The 22457-nt window shown below is 34.4% G+C and overlaps 1 protein-coding gene across 1 annotated transcript in view; it reads left to right on the forward strand.

Annotated features, from left to right (window-relative positions):
* LOC133334241 (octopamine receptor beta-2R-like) overlaps positions 1-22457 on the forward strand; it is a 52199-nt gene that overhangs the window by 4536 nt on the left and 25206 nt on the right. Inside the window, exon 2 of the mRNA XM_061542533.1 lies at positions 20020-20118. Within this exon, the coding sequence (XP_061398517.1) occupies positions 20020-20118 (99 nt within the window). The remainder of the gene's footprint in view (positions 1-20019; positions 20119-22457) is intronic.

The following is a 22457-nucleotide window of genomic DNA, read 5'->3' on the forward strand; positions in this document are numbered from 1 at the left end:
GGATACCACATAAACGACTGGGATTGCGGTCTTTGTTTCTTATTTTTTATGTATATATGATTAAATAAGTTTTTTATAAAATCTCCGATTATAATTTAATTATTTTTCTTGCCCACATTTTTTATTACACTTCTCATTCTCCTTATTCAGCATTATCTTAGAATTCTGCTATAAATGTCTTGTTTACGTTTGCGTTTTATTCTAAAACATTTCTGTGATCCGTTAATACGCAACGTAAATGCAATTCCATTCAGTATTTTTTTTTCTTCACTTTCTTCAATTAGACCTTGAACTACATTATAAATGTAGGCCGTATTGAATTAATTAAAGATACAAACGTGGCTATTAAGGAGACACATTTGCCTTTGATGTTTTTTTTTTCACTTTGTGCGAGCGATGTGAAAGTTGTTAATCTAATAAATGTTTATGCTGTTTAAACAGGTGGATATGCAAAGCCTCGTATTTCATTTTTTGGTTATTTATAATATTCAAATATTATCTGAAGCAATGAACTTTTACGAATACAAGTTATCTATGCAGATTCCAAATGTAGGTTATTAATGTGTACTGTAGATAAGAATTTGGCTGTGGGAAAATAAATGTAATGCCTATCAGGGAGCATTGCCTTTATATACATTAACAATAGCTAATAAATCACACAATAATACCACAAAGATAACAAAATGTGACAAACATTTGCGAAAAATAAAATATAAGGGTGTATATAATAATTTAAATATTCATAAATTAATCCTTCATTTTGTGAGTGACAAAATTCCGTTGAAACAAATTATACAAAATTAATACAACAATTTCCCACAATTAAACAATTTCCATTTTCACTTTCAACAGTAATAAATAACCGCAATTTAGAAATATTCCTATTACTCCCCCTTACACATGTATCTTCTCTCTCTCTCTCCCATACCAAATTTATTCAAAATCATTTGTTGCCAAATGAATGAAGAATAGGAGTTCCATTTTGCCTTGTAAACAAATAAATTTTCATTTCCTCTATTTCGAGAGCGGGAGATGTGCGATTGACGCGTCGTCCCCATAGCCAATTTTTAAATTGGACAAATTTGCATAAAATCGTTTAAAATGTTGTTAACCAAGTTACAAAATCAACGTGCGGGGGAGGTGCTGAACCTGTGCTCTCACTGAATACAATACTGAAAATAGACTGACTGTACAAAATTCACCTTCAATGGCAAATGTTGCCTCGTCATCACCAACGACGACGACAACGACAGCTAATGTTAATTATTTGACTTTTTAATTTGTGACAGCATTTTTTTCACCGTTGACTGGTATTAAAAAGTCTTTAATTACAATTTAACCTTAATAATTGTCATTGGACTGCAGGAAACTTAATGTATATGAATTGTTCGTTCATTCGTTCTAAAATTTGCCATAGGTGTTTTGCATATTTTAAGAAGAGAAAATAATGCGAAATAAAATAAAAATGTTTAGGAATTTGCTGAATTTGTGGGAATGCGTAGGTAGGAGAAGAGTAACAAGAATGCTATTAATGAAGTTAAGTTTATATGTATAAGGTGCAATTATTTTTGCAAATTTTACAATTTTGTTGAATTTATTGGCTGTTGGGGTTTTGTTTCAACCTTCATTCTTATAACTAATATTTGTATACCCTTCACTATAAGATTCCACAATTAAATTCTATGTCGATTCAGCCATGTCCTCCTGTCAATTAAAATCACGATATAAATCGAAATATTTAAAACAGAACTGTGAAATTTTGCAAACATTGCTAGTACTCCTAGGATGTTTGACATTGAAAATTGGATATATATACAAATATTGAACATTTTTTCATAGAACTGTGAAATTTTGCAAACATTGCTAGTACTCCTAGGATGTTTGACATTGAAAATGGGATATATATACAAATATTGAACATTTTTTCATAGAAAGTCTTATTCCTTTTTTAAAAAATTGTGTGAAAGGAACACGAAACTTCATTTTTCGCTCATATTGTCAAAGAATAAAATATTCTACGTCAGATTTCACTATGAGTTTTTGAGTTAAAATTAACAATATAGGCAACAAAAAGTTTTTCACTTCAGTAAGTGCTAATTGAACACCTTGCAGAAATGTGTCAATATCTTCCATAAGACTGCATCTTAGGAATATCTTGTCAAAGACAAAATTATTCTACCACGAATTTCGCCATTAGTTACAAAAGAAAAGATTTTTCTAAACTCGACATTTATTTGTAAAAAAATATATCTATTGTTTCAAATAAATTGAAAACTATCCCAAATATATTTTTTGAAAAATGAATGCATTAATAGTTATAAATAGAAAGATTAAGCAAAATCGGTTGTTTAACGATCATTATACGGAAGAGTGGTTGAAGAGGTTGTTGAGTGTTGCTTCGCGGAATTGAAGCCAAAATAAAGTTTAGTAAAGATTATTATTACTTCTTGATATATGATATTACTTCTTTCGATTTGGGCCAAGGTTTCTTTGGCCCAAATCGAAAATTGTTCGTCCATCCATCCGTCTGTCTCAAAGATGGATGCGCCCGAGTAGTTGGGCGCATCCATAAGGAAATAAACAAAATGACCGACAACTTTGTACAACTTGATATTCCTCATAAAATGGTACATTTTTTTTTCTAAAAACATATAATAAGGATCCACTCGATTGTAATATATAATTTCATCCAATCATTATGCCCTACACAAATATTTTGTCAGAGCATTAAAGCTTTATTTGACCCCAAGAGTTTGTAACCCCGCTAAATATTGGCCGTAGACCTGCCCTTTAATATACCGATCGTCATATCTCTCTACAGGCGTAACCAGTAAGGAAAGTTTAAAAGTCGAACGGGGCTGACTATATGATACCCTTCACCACATTGGGTGCATACAAAAGGGGCTCATATGTACAATATCCTTTAGATTGTATACCATTCGTCATATCTCTCTACAGGCCAAACCAGTAAGGAAAGATCAAAAGTCGGACGGGCCGACTATATGATACATTTTACCAATTTGGGTACATACAAGAGATGATCATATGTACAATATCCCTTAGATAGAATAGACATAGCATCTTTGGAGGACCATTGAAATGGAATCGGTAGTACATAAACATTTCATCTAAATTAAAACAACCCATACACATACCAACCTGTAGTAAATTCAATACGGTATGCAAAACCTGTAGTAAATTCAACCCGTAGTAAATTCAATACGGTATGCAACATTTTGTCTCAATCGGAAAAAATTACTGTATGTTGATCCATTCACATAAAATCGATTCTGAACCGATTCCACCAAAACTTGGCATACATCAATCCAAACCTAATTCAGTACTCTGTGCAAAATTCTGTCTCAATCAGACAAGTATTGGCAGTATGGGGCTCCATTTACATAAAATCGGAAGAAAATATATATGTGAGCTATATCTAAATCAGAACCAATTTCAACAATACTTCACGGACGACAACCTGTAGTAACTTCAAAACGCTATGCAAAATTTTGTCTCAATCGGACAAAGATTGACACTATGGTGCACAATTTACATAAAATCGGAAGAAACTAAATATGGGAGCTATATCTAAATCTGAACCGATTCCAACATAAGTTTGGACTTAATTCAGTACGCTGTGTGCCAATTGGCCTAAATTTGTCTACTTGGTGCTAAATTTACAAAAAAACTGACGAAACTATTTAAGGGAGCTATATCTAAATCTGAACCGATTCCAACAAAACTTCGCAGACGTCAATCAGAGCCTAATCCAATATTCTGTGCAAAATTTTGTCTCAATCGGACCAATATGGGCAGCATGGTGCTCCATTTACACGAACCTATATATGGGAGCTATACCTAAATCAGAACCGATTTCAACAAAATTTGGCATGTATCAATTTAGATCTAATTCAGTACACTGCACAACATTCTGTCTCAATCGGATTTAATGTCTCAATGAAGGGAACAAAAATGTCATATTAAATCCGAAGATGGGGTCAATCATTCTGCTATTTCTCTTATAGTTTGTAAATATTTTGATATAAACGTATATTCGTATTAAGCGAATTGTAAATCCTAAAAATTGATTTAGAGGCATATAGGCCCATAATTGTTAGATAGACTGACTTTTAGTTCAAAAGTGAGTAGTGAGGCATGATTATCCTTGATAATTGATTTTCCAAGGAAATTCGTCACTAATGCAATTTTTGCTTCAACTGATTTTTTTCTAATTTCTTTCTAATTTCTTTCTCGAAATAAACATTGTATATACTATAATAATATGCCATAGATTAAAATTATTGTAATTTATTGCAATATTGATCCTCAAATCACTTTCGCTTATTTTTGGTGCATATCCTCTTTCCTGTGTGTGAAATTTCGTGGTGTTCGGGTAATAACATTCCTTAAATATTAATCAATTATCGTCATAGGCCGGAACAAAAACTTCCTACAAATCGTGATTCGATTTCGGGTTTTCATGATCATTAAATACAAATGTAAAACCATTTTATTTCCAACTTTATTTTAATAGAAACATGTAGCCTTCCTTTTAAGGCATAACTTTTTATTGTTCAGGGTTAATGCATTTTTCGTATATATTTTGACGGCAAAATTTTAAAATTTCTTCCTAAACAAGATAATGAAATAACGTAACATTACACCACATCGCATGTATTCTACAATATGTATAAAACTGTACATTAAATCTATTGTAAATGTCAATCATTTAATTAATTCTAACAATGTCTCAACACCAACAAAATTTTATGAACAATCTTTCAACGCTAATGACACAACTTGTCGGACACAGCAGTCATCATTGTCGGCGGCGGCACGGCACAATCACAAATTAGTGACGACAAAATAAAGCATTTAAATCCCTGTACATGCATGGGATGAACAGATGTACAGATTGATAGAGCTAGCTGGGAAACCTTCTATTAAATGCCAACAACAACTACTACTACAACATCTACAGCAATATAACTCATTAATATTTGTTCAGCATTTTTCGTCAGTAGATTTATATCGTAAAACGTGATTACTTCATTATTCATGGCAATAATTCAATTACAGAGTTCTCAACATTTATTTACTTAGCTTCTCATATTTAATGCAACAGCCAGCTAGCCAACCAACCGGCTGACCGACTGACCATCGACGACAGACAAACAATTCATTTGCAAACGTAAAATGTCCAATTAAATATACATTTGAGTGCTTACTGGACACCGGACAAACTTGAACTACCTACCGCCGTAGCGAATGAATGCTCCCTGAAAGAATGATGAATGAATGAAATTTGAGAGAGAAAGACAGACAGTCATTCACTATGGTAATGCATACATGATTGAATGACGAATGACTCTTGATGAGACTATAATTTCAACCGAAAACAAACCAGCTTGAAATATTTGCTAAGGAATTCATTTGTTAACATCATAATTACAGTAAGTAATATTAATTCGGACTGTCATCAACATTTTCTTACGTTATGATGGATTATTGTTAAGGTATGCCAAAAGTCCCATAGAGTGGAATGTGTGAATAGAATAGGCATATTTATTTTCCCATACAGAATAACTGCATATTTATAATTTTCAACAATTAAAATGAAGAATTTACTTAGTTTAAAGGGGATCCCCCCACTCTCGGTGTCAAAAAAAAAATAACTTAGTTTTTTGATTTAATTTGAATCTACACTGATTCAAGAGTGTCCCTACCCGTGAAAATCTCAAGAACTCTTGAAGATATATCCGATTTATTGTGTCAGCTTCAAGGGACCGCAAGAGTGATTCTCAAACTTTGAACGCATTTTTCTCTAAACTGCGAATGGCGGGCACGATAACTAAAAAACTAATAATCCAATCGGTTCCAAATTTTGACACGCTTCCCTTGGAATAAAGCCAATCGGTGAAGAACTTCCTTATTTTTTAAATTACTTTGTGGTCAAAAATAGGCTAATTTCCAAAAAAAAATCAAAGGTCCGCTTTTTTGATAATTTTTGAGCGAAGTCAATAATATTACTTCATACGAGAGCCAGACATGTACTTGGAATTTCCGGATTCCGATGTTCCAATGAGAAGTTATCATGCCCGCTATCAAAAATAAGGACTTTTCTTTAATCACAAAAAACAACAACAAACAAATTTTGCAAATTACTTTTCTCGAGAATGTGCTCACATCGAAATGTTTTTTTTTTAACAATTATCATACCTTCTCGAGCTAATGAATTTAGATTGCAAAAATATCTCGCAACTGACTCATCTGTTTCCAGGTTGAAAAGATTTTTGATCCCATTTGATTGAGAATATAAACAGACAGATAGTAATAGTCATATCCCCCATAGACGGTAGCCTCAATATTCGGCATTTTAATTCAGACACTTTTTTCACATGGTTTTTCAGCCGAAGGGTTTGTAATTTGATATTCCGCATTCGTGGTCGGTACACAAGAGTTTCCAAGAACTATTCCCATATATGTTAATGTTTTGTCATGAGCTCATATAAGGACCTCACCCATTTTCCGCTTGTTGAAGGTAGACCGTTTGTGATATCAGAAGTAGTGGATATATAAACTCAATATTCGATATAGCTTGTGTGTGTTAAGTTCGAACCCAAAATGTCTGCGGATGAACCGATAAGAGCTGTTTCCAGATTCGATATGGGCTTAATTAAAAACCAATAAGGAAAGTTCAAAAGTCGGACGGGGCCGACTATATGATACCCTTCACCACTATGGGTACATGCAAGACATGTTAATATCTACAATATCCTGTTGATATGGAAATTTCGCATACATTAGTCGGACCTAATTCGGTACTCTGTGCAAAATTTTGCTTCAATGGGAACAATATTGGGAGTTTGATGCACTATTTACTTTAAATCGGACGAAACTATATATGGGAGCTATATCTAAATCTGAACCGATTTCAATAAAACATGGCATATAACTATGTAGACTTCATTCAATACTCTATGCAAAATTTTGTCTCAATCGGATCACTATTGGTAGTTTGGTGCATTTTTTGCCTGTTACAAACATATGCACAACGACACAATACCCTGTACCACAGTGTGGTGAAGGGTATAAAAAGGGGGTTATAAGGGGACTACCCCTAAAAGGGCGAATATTAATAATTTTCGGGAGGGAGGTTCGTTACAAAAAACCAAATTACAAAGAATTTGGTTGAAAAACGCGTTCAAGAACCCCAAAATACCGAAAATTGGGGGTACCGTTATATGGGGTCTACCAGAAAAACTGGACCTATATTTATAATTCTTAGTGGAGTAATTTGGTACCCAATAAGAACGCAATGTACAAAATTTCAGAGAATTCAGTTATAAAACGAGCTCAAGAACCCCAAAATACCGAAAATTGGGGGTACCCTTATATGGGGACTATCCGAAAAAATTGACCTTTATTTATAATTTTTAGTAGGGAGAATTGCTACCCAATAAGAACTCAAAGTACCAAATTTCAGCGAATTCGGTCGAAAAATGCGATCAAAACCCCCAAAATACCGAAAATTGGGAGTACTCTTATATGGGGGCTATCCGAAAAAATGGACCTTTTTGGTAGGGAGATTTGCTACCCAATAAGAACTCAAAGTATCAAATTTCAGCGAATTCAGTTAAAAAACGCGCTCAAGAACCTCCAAAATACCGAAAATTGGGGGTACCCTTATATTGGGGCTATCCGAAAAAATTGACCTTTATTTATAATTTTTGGTAAGGAGATTTGCTACCCAATAAGAACTCAAAGTATCAAATTTCAGCGAATTCAGTTAAAAAACGCGCTCAAGAACCTCAAAATACCGACGGACGGACGGACAGACGGACATACGTAAATCGACTCAGAAAGTAATTCTATGCATATTCTCAAAATTAACCATGGGTCTATCTCGATTATTTTTGCCTGTTACAAACATATGCACAAAGACATAATACCCTGTACCACAGTTTGGTGAAGGGTATAAATATTGATATCTTCAAAGTTTAGGTCACAAAGATTAATTTTGTCCCGATATTAGGATATTCCAAATAGGCCCATAGTTCCTTTTGAGAATATACATAGAATCACTTTCCGAGTCGATGTCCGTCCGTCCGTCCATCTGTCCATGTTAAATTGTAAACAATGTACTGGTCGTATTTATGATCCGAAATAGATGAAATTTGGCACAGATCATTTATATGGCCCAAGGACGAACCCTATTGAAATTGCACAACGTACTGTAGTTAGGATACATTAACGAGTGCCAAGTTTTAGACAAATCGATTCAGATTTATTTATGGAAGCTATACATAAATATATTCGTTCGATTTTTAGCAAATGGTGCATCAATGAGGCGGTTCACATATAGGCACAAAAATGAGAGGTGTGTTAGGATGGATCTCTTGAATATAGCCAAAGTGGTAAAGGGTATCATATAGTCGGCCCGTCCGACTTTACTACCTTGACAGAGGATATTAAATAGAGTCTAGAGTTGCAAAAAAAGTATGCAACGTTTACTCAATTTGGTCCAGGTTTACATATAACCAATTGTCCTCGATTTCATACAAATAGCACACCAAATACTCATAGTATGTCCGCTTTACATGCAATTTTTCATTGATTTCAGAATGGTATGTGTATGACATTTTTTAATTGGTTTAAATATCTATGTAGATAACAAATTTAGTTTCGCCCAATTCTATCTCAATGGTCCCCCAAAGATGCTTTGTCTGTAATATGTACGAGATATTGTATATATTAGTATCTCTTGTAGGTTATCATATAGTCGGCACCTTAGTGGTTCTTTTAAAGTATCTTATATGAAATAATTACATATATTCCCATGATATTAAATCTTGAAAATGGCTGAAAGAACGCCCTTATTATCAGCCTATAGCTCATAATTTATTTAAGTGTATGGAAATTATGCCGACAGTCAATTTGTGTTTTTTTTCTAATATCTCATTCATTCGTATAAATTCATAAATTGTTGAATATTGCTAAGGGCCTTAGGATAATTTGAATATTTTTTTAGTACCCAGAAAAAAGAACTCATTACAAAAAATGTGTATTCTCATTTCATTTTTGCACGTAAATTGAGTTTTTTTTCTATTTCGGTATTCATCATAAGAAGTCATATTGAAAAATTCGTGGAACTCATTAGATTCTTAGAGCAATAAAAAAAAAACAAACCCAAAAAAGAAAATGAACAAAGACAGAAAATTATCGAAGAAAAACAAAAGCTTTCTAATAACTCAATAATCAAATTTGTGTTTGATCAATTTTTCCATTTTTAATAATTTTCATATTCACACCAATGTCAATGTTCTGTTGATTTGGCACTCAATACCATTTTCTAAATACATTTCATCATAAATACCAATAAGCAGACATAACGACCTGACACATGCACATACCCCCATTGTCAATATTAATATTAATAATACGAACAGCAACAACAATAACAACTAGGCTGTTGTGAAATATTGTCTTTATTAAATTTCTTAAGGGAAGGCAGGAAAAAAAAACCTGGTATAGACATTTTCCAAATATCTTCACAACATTTTGTTATGGGAGGAGGAAACTACAGTCAGCGGAGTCATGCAACCACACCAGGAGATAGACATAAAACCATCACCAAACAACATACAATCAGGCAGCCATACAGACATATGGTTGTTAGGATGGCTGATTGAATCCGATGATGTTAGATAGGCAAGAGGCAAAAATGTTTTTCTGCTAATACATATACACATATCTCGGGAGAGAGAGGTATAGGAGTGACAACACACGAGTATTTCATTTTTTTACTTCATTTTATTGAACATCAAAATATCAACAGACATCGCGACACCTTTCACTGAAGCACTTCAGCACTTTTGTCTGGCGGTGAGGAGTTGTGTGGTTGGGTGGTGGTGGTAATAGAACACAGAAAAATGTCAGCGACAACGTGCAAAACTTTTGGGGTTTTCACTCTCTCTCTCCATCTTCTATCTTGATTATGTATGTTTATTGGATTACGCGCGGTTTTTCAACTTAACCTACATTTTATACAATTGCGGAGTGAATGGCGGCAGCAACACCAGAGGAAAGAAAGCAAAAATATGAAAATTGGTTTGTTGGGGGAAATTAATAAAGACACTTAAGTGCTTTAAAATGTTTGATGGTGGGGGAGAGGAATATAGGGAGTGATAAGCAGTGATGATGATTTTTGCAAATTTTTTATATTGAAATAAAGTGAAATGTCATGAACATATTTTTGAAGATTATTTGAAGTGAAGTTCCGTTAGGATATAATTGATGAAATTACACAGAGGCCCTATTAAAAAAAATTAATGATATTTTTTATTTCGACGTTAAATTTCGTAACGTGTAAGTCCCTATTTTCGACAGATGTGTACCCTCAGCCTTTGGCATATATAGTATATTCTTATCCTGATATTTTGGTTAGCGGAGGTCTACCAAATAGAACTCCGTTGAGGGGGAACATTTTTCATTTCAAAATGCTGACCTCTTGTATGGGAGGTACCAGAGAACTATATATTCGATATAAATATTATAGTTAGTATAAATAAAATTTAAGTGTGTCATGTTGAGACCACTCATGGGTCACAATTCGCTATGCATAATGTTGGACGATCTTCATCAAAACTTTCATCCTTATTTTATGGACAGACCCTTTACTCTGTGTAACAGACAAAAATAAAGTTTTTGGTCCATTCCATCCCCTAGATATTAACGGATCATTACCAAAAACAATAGCCTTCATTGGCCAGAATTCATCCTACATAATACGCGACGATTCGTCCATACCTGTGGCCTGTAGCGGGTCTAGGACCAATATTTCTCTGTATTACAAACTATACAAAGTTATAATACCCTGACAAAATAGTTGTGCGGGGTATAATGATTCCACTGCATCCTCTAGTCGAATTCGAAGCCTCCGACATTTAAAAATTCGATAAATAACGACCCGCAGAAAAGTTTTACAATGCAGGCTATTCAAACGATGACAAAATGCCTTGTATTTAAAAAAAAGCGCCAACGTCCATCGTATAAAAATTGAAAACTTTTAAATCACATTGCAAAAGCAAACATGGAGGAGGTAATGGACTTGGAATTTTTTTCGGCCCATGGGATTAGACCCATTCATAAAATTTATAGAATTATGGATCATTTCATCTAGTGTGACATACTTAAAGGTGTAATTGGCCTCAGGCTGATGAAGAGATGGACATTCCAGTGAAGTAACGACACATATACTAAGAGTAGTTAAAGCTCTCGATTGAAGTTATCCCTTGACCTGCCCAATTCCCTGATCTTACCCTAATCCAGAACTTAAACATCAACTGAGAAAATTGTGAAACCAAAATAATTTTATTTGAAGCCGGAATAATAGCTTGGTTGGCAATATCACCTAAAATAATTAATTTTTAATGTCCTGGATGTTTACCTTTTTGTGGAGGAGATACCAGAAATTTCCCATTTTCGAACTTCTTCTAAATTTCCAGTAAGGAAAGTAGTAAAGTCGCACGGGACCGACTTTGGGTATATTCAACAGATGAATCCTAACAGACATCGCAAGGACCAATAAAATGAAATTGGATCCATAAACATGTCATTCTGCAACCGATACTAACTTTTACATTTGGTCAGATATAGAAGCTATATCTAAATTTTAACCGATATCAGGAAACTTAAAACAAATCATTTTAGACTTAATTTATTACGCTGTGCCAAATTTCGTGCAAACCGAATCATATTAAGAGACTTTGGTACACCATTAAACTTTAATCGGACGATAATATATATGGGAGCTATATATATATGAATCTGAACCGATTTTCAAGAACCTTAATACACATTATTCTAAACCTAATTTATTACGCTGTGCCAAATATTCGTGCAAATCGAAAGATATGTAGGGACTTTGGTGCACCATTTACATTAAATCGGACGAAAATATATATGGGAGCTATATCTAAATCTGAAAGGATTTTCAGGAAACTTAACACTCATCATTCGAGACCTAATTCATTATGCTGTGCCGAATTTCGTGCAAATCGAGAGATATATAGGGACTTTGGTAGACCATTTGCATTGAATCGGACGAAAATATATATTTGGGAGCTATATCTAAATCTTAACCGATTTTCAGGAAACTTGACACACATATTTCTAAGCCTAATTTACTACGCTGTGCCAAATTTCGTGCAAATCGAACGATATATAGGGTCTTTGGTGCACCATTTACATTAAATCGGACGAAAATATATATGGGAGCTATATCTAAATCTGAAAGGATTTTCAGGAAACTTAACACTCATCATTCGAGACCTAATTCATTATGCTGTGCCGAATTTCGTGCAAATCGAGAGATATATAGGGACTTTGGTAGACCATTTGCATTGAATCGGACGAAAATATATATTTGGGAGCTATATCTAAATCTTAACCGATTTTCAGGAAACTTAACACACATCATTCTACACCTAATTCATTACGCTGTGCCAAATTTCGTGCAAATCGAAAGATATATAGGGACATTGTTACACCATTTACATTAAATCGGACGATAATATATATGGGAGCTATATCTAAATCTAGACCGATTTTCAAAAAACTTAACACACATCATTCTAGACCTAATCCATTACGCTGTGCCGAATTTCGTGCAAATCGAGAGATATATAGGGACTTTGGTGCACCATTTACATTAAATCGGACGGAAATATATATGGGAGCTATATCTAAATCTGAACCGATTTTTCAATAGGGTTCGTCCTTGGGTCAAATAAGTGACCTGTGCCAAATTTCATCCAAATCGGATCATGCAAATGCAACCTGTACTTTGTTCACAAAAATACATGGACGGACAGACGGACATGCGTAAATCGACTCAGAAAGTGATTCTATGCATATTCTCAAAAGGAACCATGGGTCTATCTCGATTCCTTTTGCCTGTTACAAACATATGCACAAAGACATAATACCCTGTACCACAGTGTGGTGAAGGGTATAAAAAATAATATGATGTAGACAGATTGAATGAAATCGGTTACTCCCTTCGTGACTTATTGTGCGAAGCAGCCATCCATTTGGTACAACTAAACAATTTTGTCGCAGCAAAATTAAGATTTTCGATTGATTGGGTTTTATCGATCCCATCACTTGGTTTCCAATGCCTTGAAATATTCGTGGGAACACCCATAATATCTGTCGATTTAGAAAGAATGGGATGTATTGCATCACATCGAATCAAACTAGTTGAATTTTTTTAATTAATGTTTCCTATGTCACATATTCCATATTTTTAAATAAACCTTTGATTATCATATAATTTAACCTATCCAAATTTCCAACCGAATTAAATGTTGGAAATTTGGATAGGTTTCCCAGTGTGAAGCAGACATACTACCCAAATAATTTAGCCCACATGGAAGGTTTAAAGGTGTTAGATTTTCAATGACAAAAAAATATAAACTGTAGGTTTGTGATTTGACAAAAACCTCACAGAAGGGACCACGACCGATTTCCTAATCTCATATTCCAATTGAAGTGATTGTCATTTGTCATTTCGAAGTCTAAGAAGGTAAATTACATCCTCGAAATGAAATTTTCATAGCCTCGACATTATGACCCCGACTAATTTTAAATCTTTTGAAGGTCCCACCTCATATTCCAACCGAAGTTTGTGTAATTTAACATTTATAAATCTCAAAAGATAAAAGACATACTAATAGAAAATCGTCAATGTAGGTCAATGTTTTGACTGAACCCCACATGAGAAAACCAAAGGATTTTAGGGGTTTTAATGTCCGGGTCTTTTTTTCAAAACCGGAGTTTCTGTTTAGCATCGTCCCATATATCAGTCCCATCGAATGAAAGTATTCTGAAGAAAAGTTGCACTGTAGAAAAACATGTTTATCCACATAGGGGATAAATCCGATTGTAGGCTTTTCGAAGGAGCAAGTTTCGTTTCCCAAACTATGATTCCGTAATTTTAAATTTCATGTCCTTAGAGTCTCAAATACCATATCCATTATATTCGGCCTTTAACCAGCTTCACAATAGTATTTATTAAAACATCTTCTTTAAAGGTATAAAAATAATATTCAATTTCGATTTAGCCATGCCCGTCCGTTAGTCAGTTGAAATCACTATAGATGACCCAACATTTAAGATAGAGTATTAATACTGTGCACATATATTGCTACACCAATACACCATTTCCAATACCAAATATCAAAGCAATATATACGGTATTGAAAATAATATATCGGTCCACGTTATATCAGGCTATGATATAGCGGTGCCTCCCGATTTCGAATGGAGTTTTTACCCTCAGGGTTTTCTAGTCTCGGCCAGCAAATGAAGGATCATAGTCTTAAGTAGCTTCCCTTTGTTTGTGGTATTCTGAAGTTCATATATATATTATAATTATTTTTATATATATAAAAAAATTTTAACCTAAATACAAAAATACTACCCACAGAAAATGATTTTTTATGAAAATTTCAATAGACGATTTATATAAAAAAGACAATATAAAATGAAAATTAAAAGTACCAAACAACCATTCCACAACTCAATATCGCACAATATGTCGCATAATAAATATATAAATAATATTGTGATACTTAAAGAGTTCGTTTGTGTTGTTGTGATAACATTAAAATTCCACGAAAAATATATATGTATATGTGTGCACATAAAAAACATATATACAGCAACCTCAGCCTCCGCCCATAATGTTGTTATTTATGTGATTATATAAAAATGCCTCAAATTAAAGGCAACACCTGGACAAAGTATTTCCGATGCAGTATGCGACGACGACGGTAATGGCCACCAGTGTCTTTATCATTTTCTCTCCTTTTCTCCCATTCTTTATATACCAAAAAAGTCCTCTTCAAGTACTTGCCAACATGCCATCAGGAAATTATTTTATTTTTCAGACGAAATAACTCAAACATTCCTTCGAAAACAGAAGAAAAAAAAAACGACAAACAACAACAACGGCAAAGAGTCTGTAAAAAATATTTTACTTGAATAATGTCCCTGCTGTAGAAGAAGCTCTCCATCATGATAGGCATAAAATGGCAATTCCGTTTTTAAGCACATTGTTAATGGGGGTCTGCCTATGGAGCGTCGGGACGGGGGGGTAATGAAAGTTTGATAATTAATGCTGATAATAATAATATGGCGGTATCTTAACATATTTTAATGCCATAAAAATAAATTATATTATATTGCTCGTTATGAAAACACACACATACATATATACACCAATATAAGATTTCGGTTGTAGACAAGTAAATAAATTGTTGAAAACAGTCAGTGGGTATTCAAAAACAAATATATTTAAAAAGGGATACAGGAGTTGAGAATGTCTTTGGGAGCAATACGTATTTTCGTCAACATTTTTGTAAGACAATATTGGCCAGAATTGTTCTTGCAAATTTTTGCTGATTATTGAACAGATAGCACGCTAAATGAGAAGATGATTTGTATATTAAAGCTATAAGTCTCAGGTTCTATTAGAATTAAAACCCTTTGCCTGAAAATTGTCATTATAGCTGCATATTTTGACATCTCGGCCCGATCTATTCTGATGTAAGATATTTTCATTATTTTAGAGAAGGAGCTATAATCATATCTAATCGAGTTCAGAGAGTGTAAAGGATTATGGATTCAGGGGATAGAAAAACCCCTACAGAATATATTTGAGCATGCAGGTCATTAGACGAGTCTAATTTTCAAAGCGAAGTTGCGGAAATTTGGTATTTCGTTGTTTCATAACCTACTCCAAGAAAATTATTAATTTTCGTTACTACGAACCTCCTTACCTCATTTATCTATAATATGTCAACACAGATTCTTAGTCTCCTGCCAGAATATTTTCGGGGTAAGCCTACAGGGTTGCCCATATTCGACGTACCCATGTTAAAAAAAAATCAAAGAAAAAAATTAAAATTTGGCGGTTGGCAATGTTAACCATTTAATTTGTTCCAAGTAGATTTGTTTACATCAATTTTTGAATATGATATCTCTCAAATGGCCGCCTCTGGCGTTGATGACGTATTGTGCCCTTTTTGCTGCATTTTTTTTATCGTTTTTGCAAACTTTTCGACCGGAATAGCGGCTATTTCTTTACAAATGTTGTCCTTGAGATCTTCTACGGTCCTTGGCTTGTTAACGTAAACCTTTGACTTTAAATATCCCCACAAGAAGAAGTCAGGCGGCGTCAAATCGGGCGAACGCGGTGGCCAGTCCAAATCACCACTTTTCGACATCAAACGGCCCGGAAACAAATTCTTCAGAAAATCGATTGTTATGCGACTTGTGTGCGGTGGAGCGCCATCTTGTTGAAACCAGAACTGCCTCATACGCTTTCGACGAATAATTGGCATCACAAATTGGTCATCATGTCGCGATAATGCTCCTGATTGATGGTAACAGCATGGCCATTTTCATTTTGGAAGAAAAACGGTCCAATGACCGTTTTCGCACTAACGCCGCACCAAACTGTGACTTTTTCGTCATGAAGAGGCACTTCTTGAATCACCTGAGGATTTTCAGTGGCGTAAAAACGGCAGTTTTGCTTATTTTTGGTCCCATTCAATGTGAAATGGGCTTCATCGGACATGATAATTTTGTTCCAAAATTGCTCGTCATCTTCGGCCATTTCGATGACACTTTGGGCCCATTCCAATCGACGAGGCTTGTCCGCAGGCAACGTTCTTTGCGTCAATTGAATTTTGTACGGCGTTTTTGGGATGTTCTTGGGGACCTCTCAACACTGGCTCGTACGGCAGCGATATTCTCGGCCGATCGCCTTGGTCGACTTTTATATGGCCTCTTCGGATTAGAAAGAGCCTTACCAGTCGAAAATTTTTCGTATAAATGCTTAATGGTGTTCTTAGAAGGCGCACTTCTCACATTTTAATGTTTTAAAAGCACGTTGAGTTTTCACAATTGACTTCTTCTGTTGAATGTAAATTTCAACTATTTCAGAGCGTGGCGTGTATTGGTTCATGGTAAAAATCTGCTTGGACTGACGCTTCAAACGCGGTATGTCATTAAGCGATGTGACATCTCTGTCAAAAGTTATGGCATTGTCAGATGGGTCCGTCGAATATGGGCAACCCTGTATGTTGACATATAGAGACCTTGTTCGATTTTCCGATGTATCTGTAATTGGTAATTTCGTTTTCTGAGAGAATAAAACAACTCCTGATAGATTTTCGATGTTTTGGTAGACATGGAGCGTACAAAAAGCATCCCGTCCCCATATCGGAGTTCAACAGTTTTTAGGTATTTTTATGGTCTTAGCCACATTGTACACCCAAAGTAACTGTAATTTGGCGTTAAGGTTTTTAAGAGAACAATAATTCTTCTGCAAAAAAAATCCCGTGCCGGTCCATGTATTGTATGTAAGGTTTTCGATCGATTTTGGTTATATTGAAGATACCAGCCACATTTTCACATCAAAGTGATAACGATTTTGCATTTCGGGTTCTAATAGCATGAACAATTTTCGGCAATCCGTTCAATTATACCTGTATTTTTACCTGTATTTTTCATCCGAAGTGTGTGGAATTTCACCTTTTAGGGTCTAATGGTTTTCAATTACTCCTCGGAAAAAATGTCGAATATAGAAACATCTTTTCACATCGTCCCAGACTAAAAAATATTCCAAAATATATGCGCGTTTAGTCCTGCATTTGTATACCATCAGCCTTATGGCTAATAAGGTATATACACTTTGCTACGACAAAAAAGTGCCTCATCGAAAAATTGGTGTTAGACCCCATGTTTCTTTTGACCCAAATCCGTTTCAGAAAATTTGGAGTCGATTTACAAATGTTAGCCTGGCTGGTGGGCACGATAACTCTTAAAGGGAATAATTGATTTCATCCAAGCATCTTACTATTTTTCCCAAATCGAAATTAAGGGGATATCAGCCCACTCCCTCTGAAGATACTTATTTTAAAACCAGTAAGGAAAGTAGTAAAGTCGGACGGGCCGACTATATGATACCCTTCACCACTTTGGGTATATTAAGCAGATGAATCTTAACAGACGTCGCATTTTTGATTTTCACGAAACTTAACACACATCATTGTAGACTTTATTCAGTACGCTGTACCAAATTTCGTGGAAATCGAAAGGTATATAGGGACTTTGGTACACCATTTTCGTTAAATCGGACGAAAATATATATGGGAGATATATCTAAATTTTACCCGATTTTCAGGAAACTTAACACACACCATTCTAGACCCAATTCATTCTGCTGTGCCAAATTTCGTGCAAATCAAAAGATATTTACGGACTTTGGTGCACCATTTACCTTAAATCGGACGAAATTATATATGGGAGCTATATCTAAATCTGAGCCGATTTTTATGAAACTTTGCACACATCATTCTAGGCTTAAGTAAGTACGCTGTGCCAAATTTCGTGCAAATCGAAAGATATATAGTGACTTTGGTGCACCATCTACCTTAAATCGGACGAAAATATATATGGGAGCTATATCGAAATCTGAACCGATATTTCCCAATTTCAATAGGGTTCGTCCTTGGGCCAAATAAGTGACGTATGCCAAATTTCATCCAATTCGGATAATAAATGCGACCTGTACTTTGTTGACAATTTAACATGAACAGACAGACGGACGGACGGACATGCATAAATCGACTTAAAAAGTGATTCTATGCATATTCTCAAAAGGAACCATGTCTCTATCTCGTTTCCTTGTGCCTGTTACAAACATATGCACAAAGACATAATACCCTGTACCACAGTGGGGCGAAGGGTATAAAAATCAAGATTATAGCATATATATATATATATATCAGGGACGTACGCAGGGGGCGCCTCCCCCCCCCCTTCCGAAATAAATTTTTTCACAGTAAATTTATGTTTGCAGCAGCGATTTTTTTCATTTTCTACTACCAGTATTGGTATTTAGGGATATCATTATATAGCACATCCTTGTACTAAAAACTACTAATATTGACCCAAGTTATGAGGGAAGCCCCATATAACGGTACCTCCACATCTCCATACTAAAAACTATTAACATTGATCCAAGTCGATAGTTTGGACACGTTTTTGAACCGGTTTGCTTGTAATTTGGTATTATGAATTATCATTCAAATCTCACTACCAATATCGATCCCCGTTTTGGTATAGTCCCATATAACGGTAGCACCACTATTAGGCATTTTGAGATTTTAAATCATATTTTTTTCATAACAGAAGTATTCTCAGATATTTTGCATAGCATTCTCATGGTAGAGGGTATAAAAAGTTCGGTTGAGCCGAATTTAACATAGTTTTTACTTGGGTTTAATTACCTTGTATAGCTCTAATAGCCCTGAACAGCTCTGAAAGTCCAGAATAAAATCCATAAACACTCATCCTTATGAAAGTGAATTCCTAAAAACAGATGTAACACACCGAAGAATCCACAATTCGAGAATTTCTTCGACCGATTGGATATGGCAGGGATTCTAACGATTTACTGAGAACATATATTGTGTCTAATATATTTTGCTCCATGTGCTACAGTTTAAGCCATGCCATATAATATATATTCTCCTTTGTCTCAATAAATAACACTTCACTTGAATACCTCCCATAAATATATAATTGAATGACATTTCAAAGTCAATAAAAAGTCAAACCAAAATGGACTAGATATTATGCGGTTATATGTATGTAGCGATGTTTGAGATTCAAGGGTACACTGTAATGAACTCAAATGGGATATGGAGCATTATTGTAAAAACTTACACACTCACACACACACAGACACATTTACAATTCTAGTACTCAAGGGTATATGTATAACTTATATTTAACTTATGACAACTGTTCAAGTCCATATCTATATAATTTTATGCGAGTACATGTGTATGTATTCTGTATAGTGCCCTTCATTATGTTCTCCCCCCATATATGTATTTTTTCTGATTTGTTGTTTCTTTTTTCTTGTCTCTCTCTTTACAGAATCATAACGAATTATTTTGTAGTCTCCTTAGCCATGGCTGATATTATGGTCGCCATAATGGCCATGACATTTAACTTTAGTGTACAAGTAACGGGACGGTAAGTACAACACCTATAGCAAAACGAATGGACGAATTTATAAACATGCATACACTTACACAACACATAAATGCATGTATGAATTCACTCATAGCTGCAAATACACAAGAACACACAATCAAACACTGTCTTACATGGATTCATTCATTCATTTAGCCAACCATTCATTCATTTGGATGTTCCATTGGATGTTCGTAGACGACATAAGGCTCAAAAGCTTGGTTGCTGTTGCACATGGGCTTGTTTTTTTTTTAGTTTTGTTCCTAGTTGACATCCGGCGTAAATGGAGGTTCCAAGCACCAAACAAACTGCATAAAAATGTAAAAACAAAAAAAAAAAAAACCTTACAGAAAAATTGTCATGAATGCATAAAAGCAAAACATGAAAAAAAGAAAAAAAAACGAATAGAGGACAAACATGAAAATTTATGAATAGGAAGGACACAGAACAGAAACAAAAAAAAAAAACAACTACAACAAATAAACGAATGCCATTATGTAATGTCATGTGTTAGTGATATCTTCACTTTGTCATTAAAGTGTAATAGAGGACAACAAGTGTAATAGAGGACAACAAATTTATGTATTTAAAATAAATATTATTCTTTTTAAATTCAAATAAAAAAAATATTCAAAACCATAAGCCAAAATTCCAAAGACAATCTTTACAAAAATAAAAATCCCATTTGTTCATCTCTTCCAATTTAATGCCCTATATAACACATATACCTTATGAGTATGCAAATTTTGGGCTTAAACATATTCTTTAAAATTTACATATGTTCCAGATATGCCTTATTTTATTTAAAAAAGAAACAGCAGCAACAAAAAAAAAAATGAAAATTTCCACACTTACATGTCGTCGTTCGTCTACCATCCAGACATAATTCCAAAGAAAACTCAATTGGGTTACACAAGATGCAACAATTGAAGGTAGAAATAAATCTTGTGAGGGTAGAGAGCTACCCTCTAAAGATTTTCTTTTTTATTTTCGTTTTTGCCTAGCAACGACCTTTACAACCTACATACGTTTTAATTAGGCCACAAATATGAAGAGCAAGAAGATGCTGATGATTTTTTAAAGTAACATTGGTTGGGTTTCTGTGGCTTCTTTTAATTAACCGCTAATGTATCAAAGACGAAGGAAAAAAAAGAAAAATAATCAACCTTTAAATTGTGCTCAAGGTAATAAAGAGGGATTTGTGAAAGATTTATTTTTTTTTTAGATTGCACACACACACATGTATAAGGTTAATTAGACTGTAAGAAAATACTGATAATCTGTAAGAAAATACTGATATTTAGTATTTGTTGTGGAAGTGGTGAGCGTTCCCAAAAAAAAAAAAAAAAAAAAACAGTAAGGAAAGTAGTAAAGTCGGACGGGGCCGACTATATGATACCCGTCACCACTTTGGGTATATTTTACATATGTATCCGAAAAGACGTCGCTGTACTGTTTACAATTTAATCTCAATCAGACACCCATTGAATATTTGGCGTACAATTAACATAAATAAGTCGAAATTATATATGGAAGCTAAGTTATATCTATATCTGAACCGATTTCAAGCAAACCTGCCAGAGATCCATGCCATACCCAAACGAACTATGGTATGGATCCTTAGTGTACAATTTGCTTAAAACCATCGCGTCATTCTAGACTTAATTTAGTACGCTATGCCAATATTCTTGCTAATCAAAAGATTTGCAGGGACTTTGGTGCACCATTTACCTAAAATCGGGCGAAACTATATATGGAAGCTATATCTAAATATGAACCGATTTTCACGAAACTTAGCACGAAACTTAGGGACTTTGGTACACCATTTACCTTAAAACGGACGAACCTACATATGGGCGCTATATCAAAATCTGAACCGATTTTCACGAAAATTTGCACACATCATTCTAGGCCTAATTCAGTAGGCTATACCAAATTTCGTGCAAATCGAAAGGTATATATGGACTTTGTTACACCATTTACCTAAAATCGGGCGATACTATATATAGGAGCTATATCTAAATCTGAACCGATTTTCACGTAACTTGGCACAAGTCATTCTAGACTTAATTCAATACGCTATGCCAAAATTCGTTTAAATTAAATCATTTTCAGGGACTTTGGTGCACCATTTACCTAAAATCGGCCGCAACTATATATGGGAGCTATATCTAAATCTGAACCAATTTTCACGAAACTTAGCACACATCATTCTAGACCTTATTCAGTAGGCTATACCAAATTTCGTGCAAATCGATAGATATGTAGGGACTTTGGTACACCATTTACCCAAAATTGGGCGTTACTATATATGGGAGCTATATCTAAATCTTAACCGA

The sequence above is a fragment of the Musca vetustissima genome, unplaced genomic scaffold (genome assembly GCF_032173495.1).
Source record: "Musca vetustissima isolate MV318-11 ecotype Yass unplaced genomic scaffold, APGP_CSIRO_Mvet_v1 utg8147, whole genome shotgun sequence".
NCBI lineage: Eukaryota > Metazoa > Arthropoda > Insecta > Diptera > Muscidae > Musca > Musca vetustissima.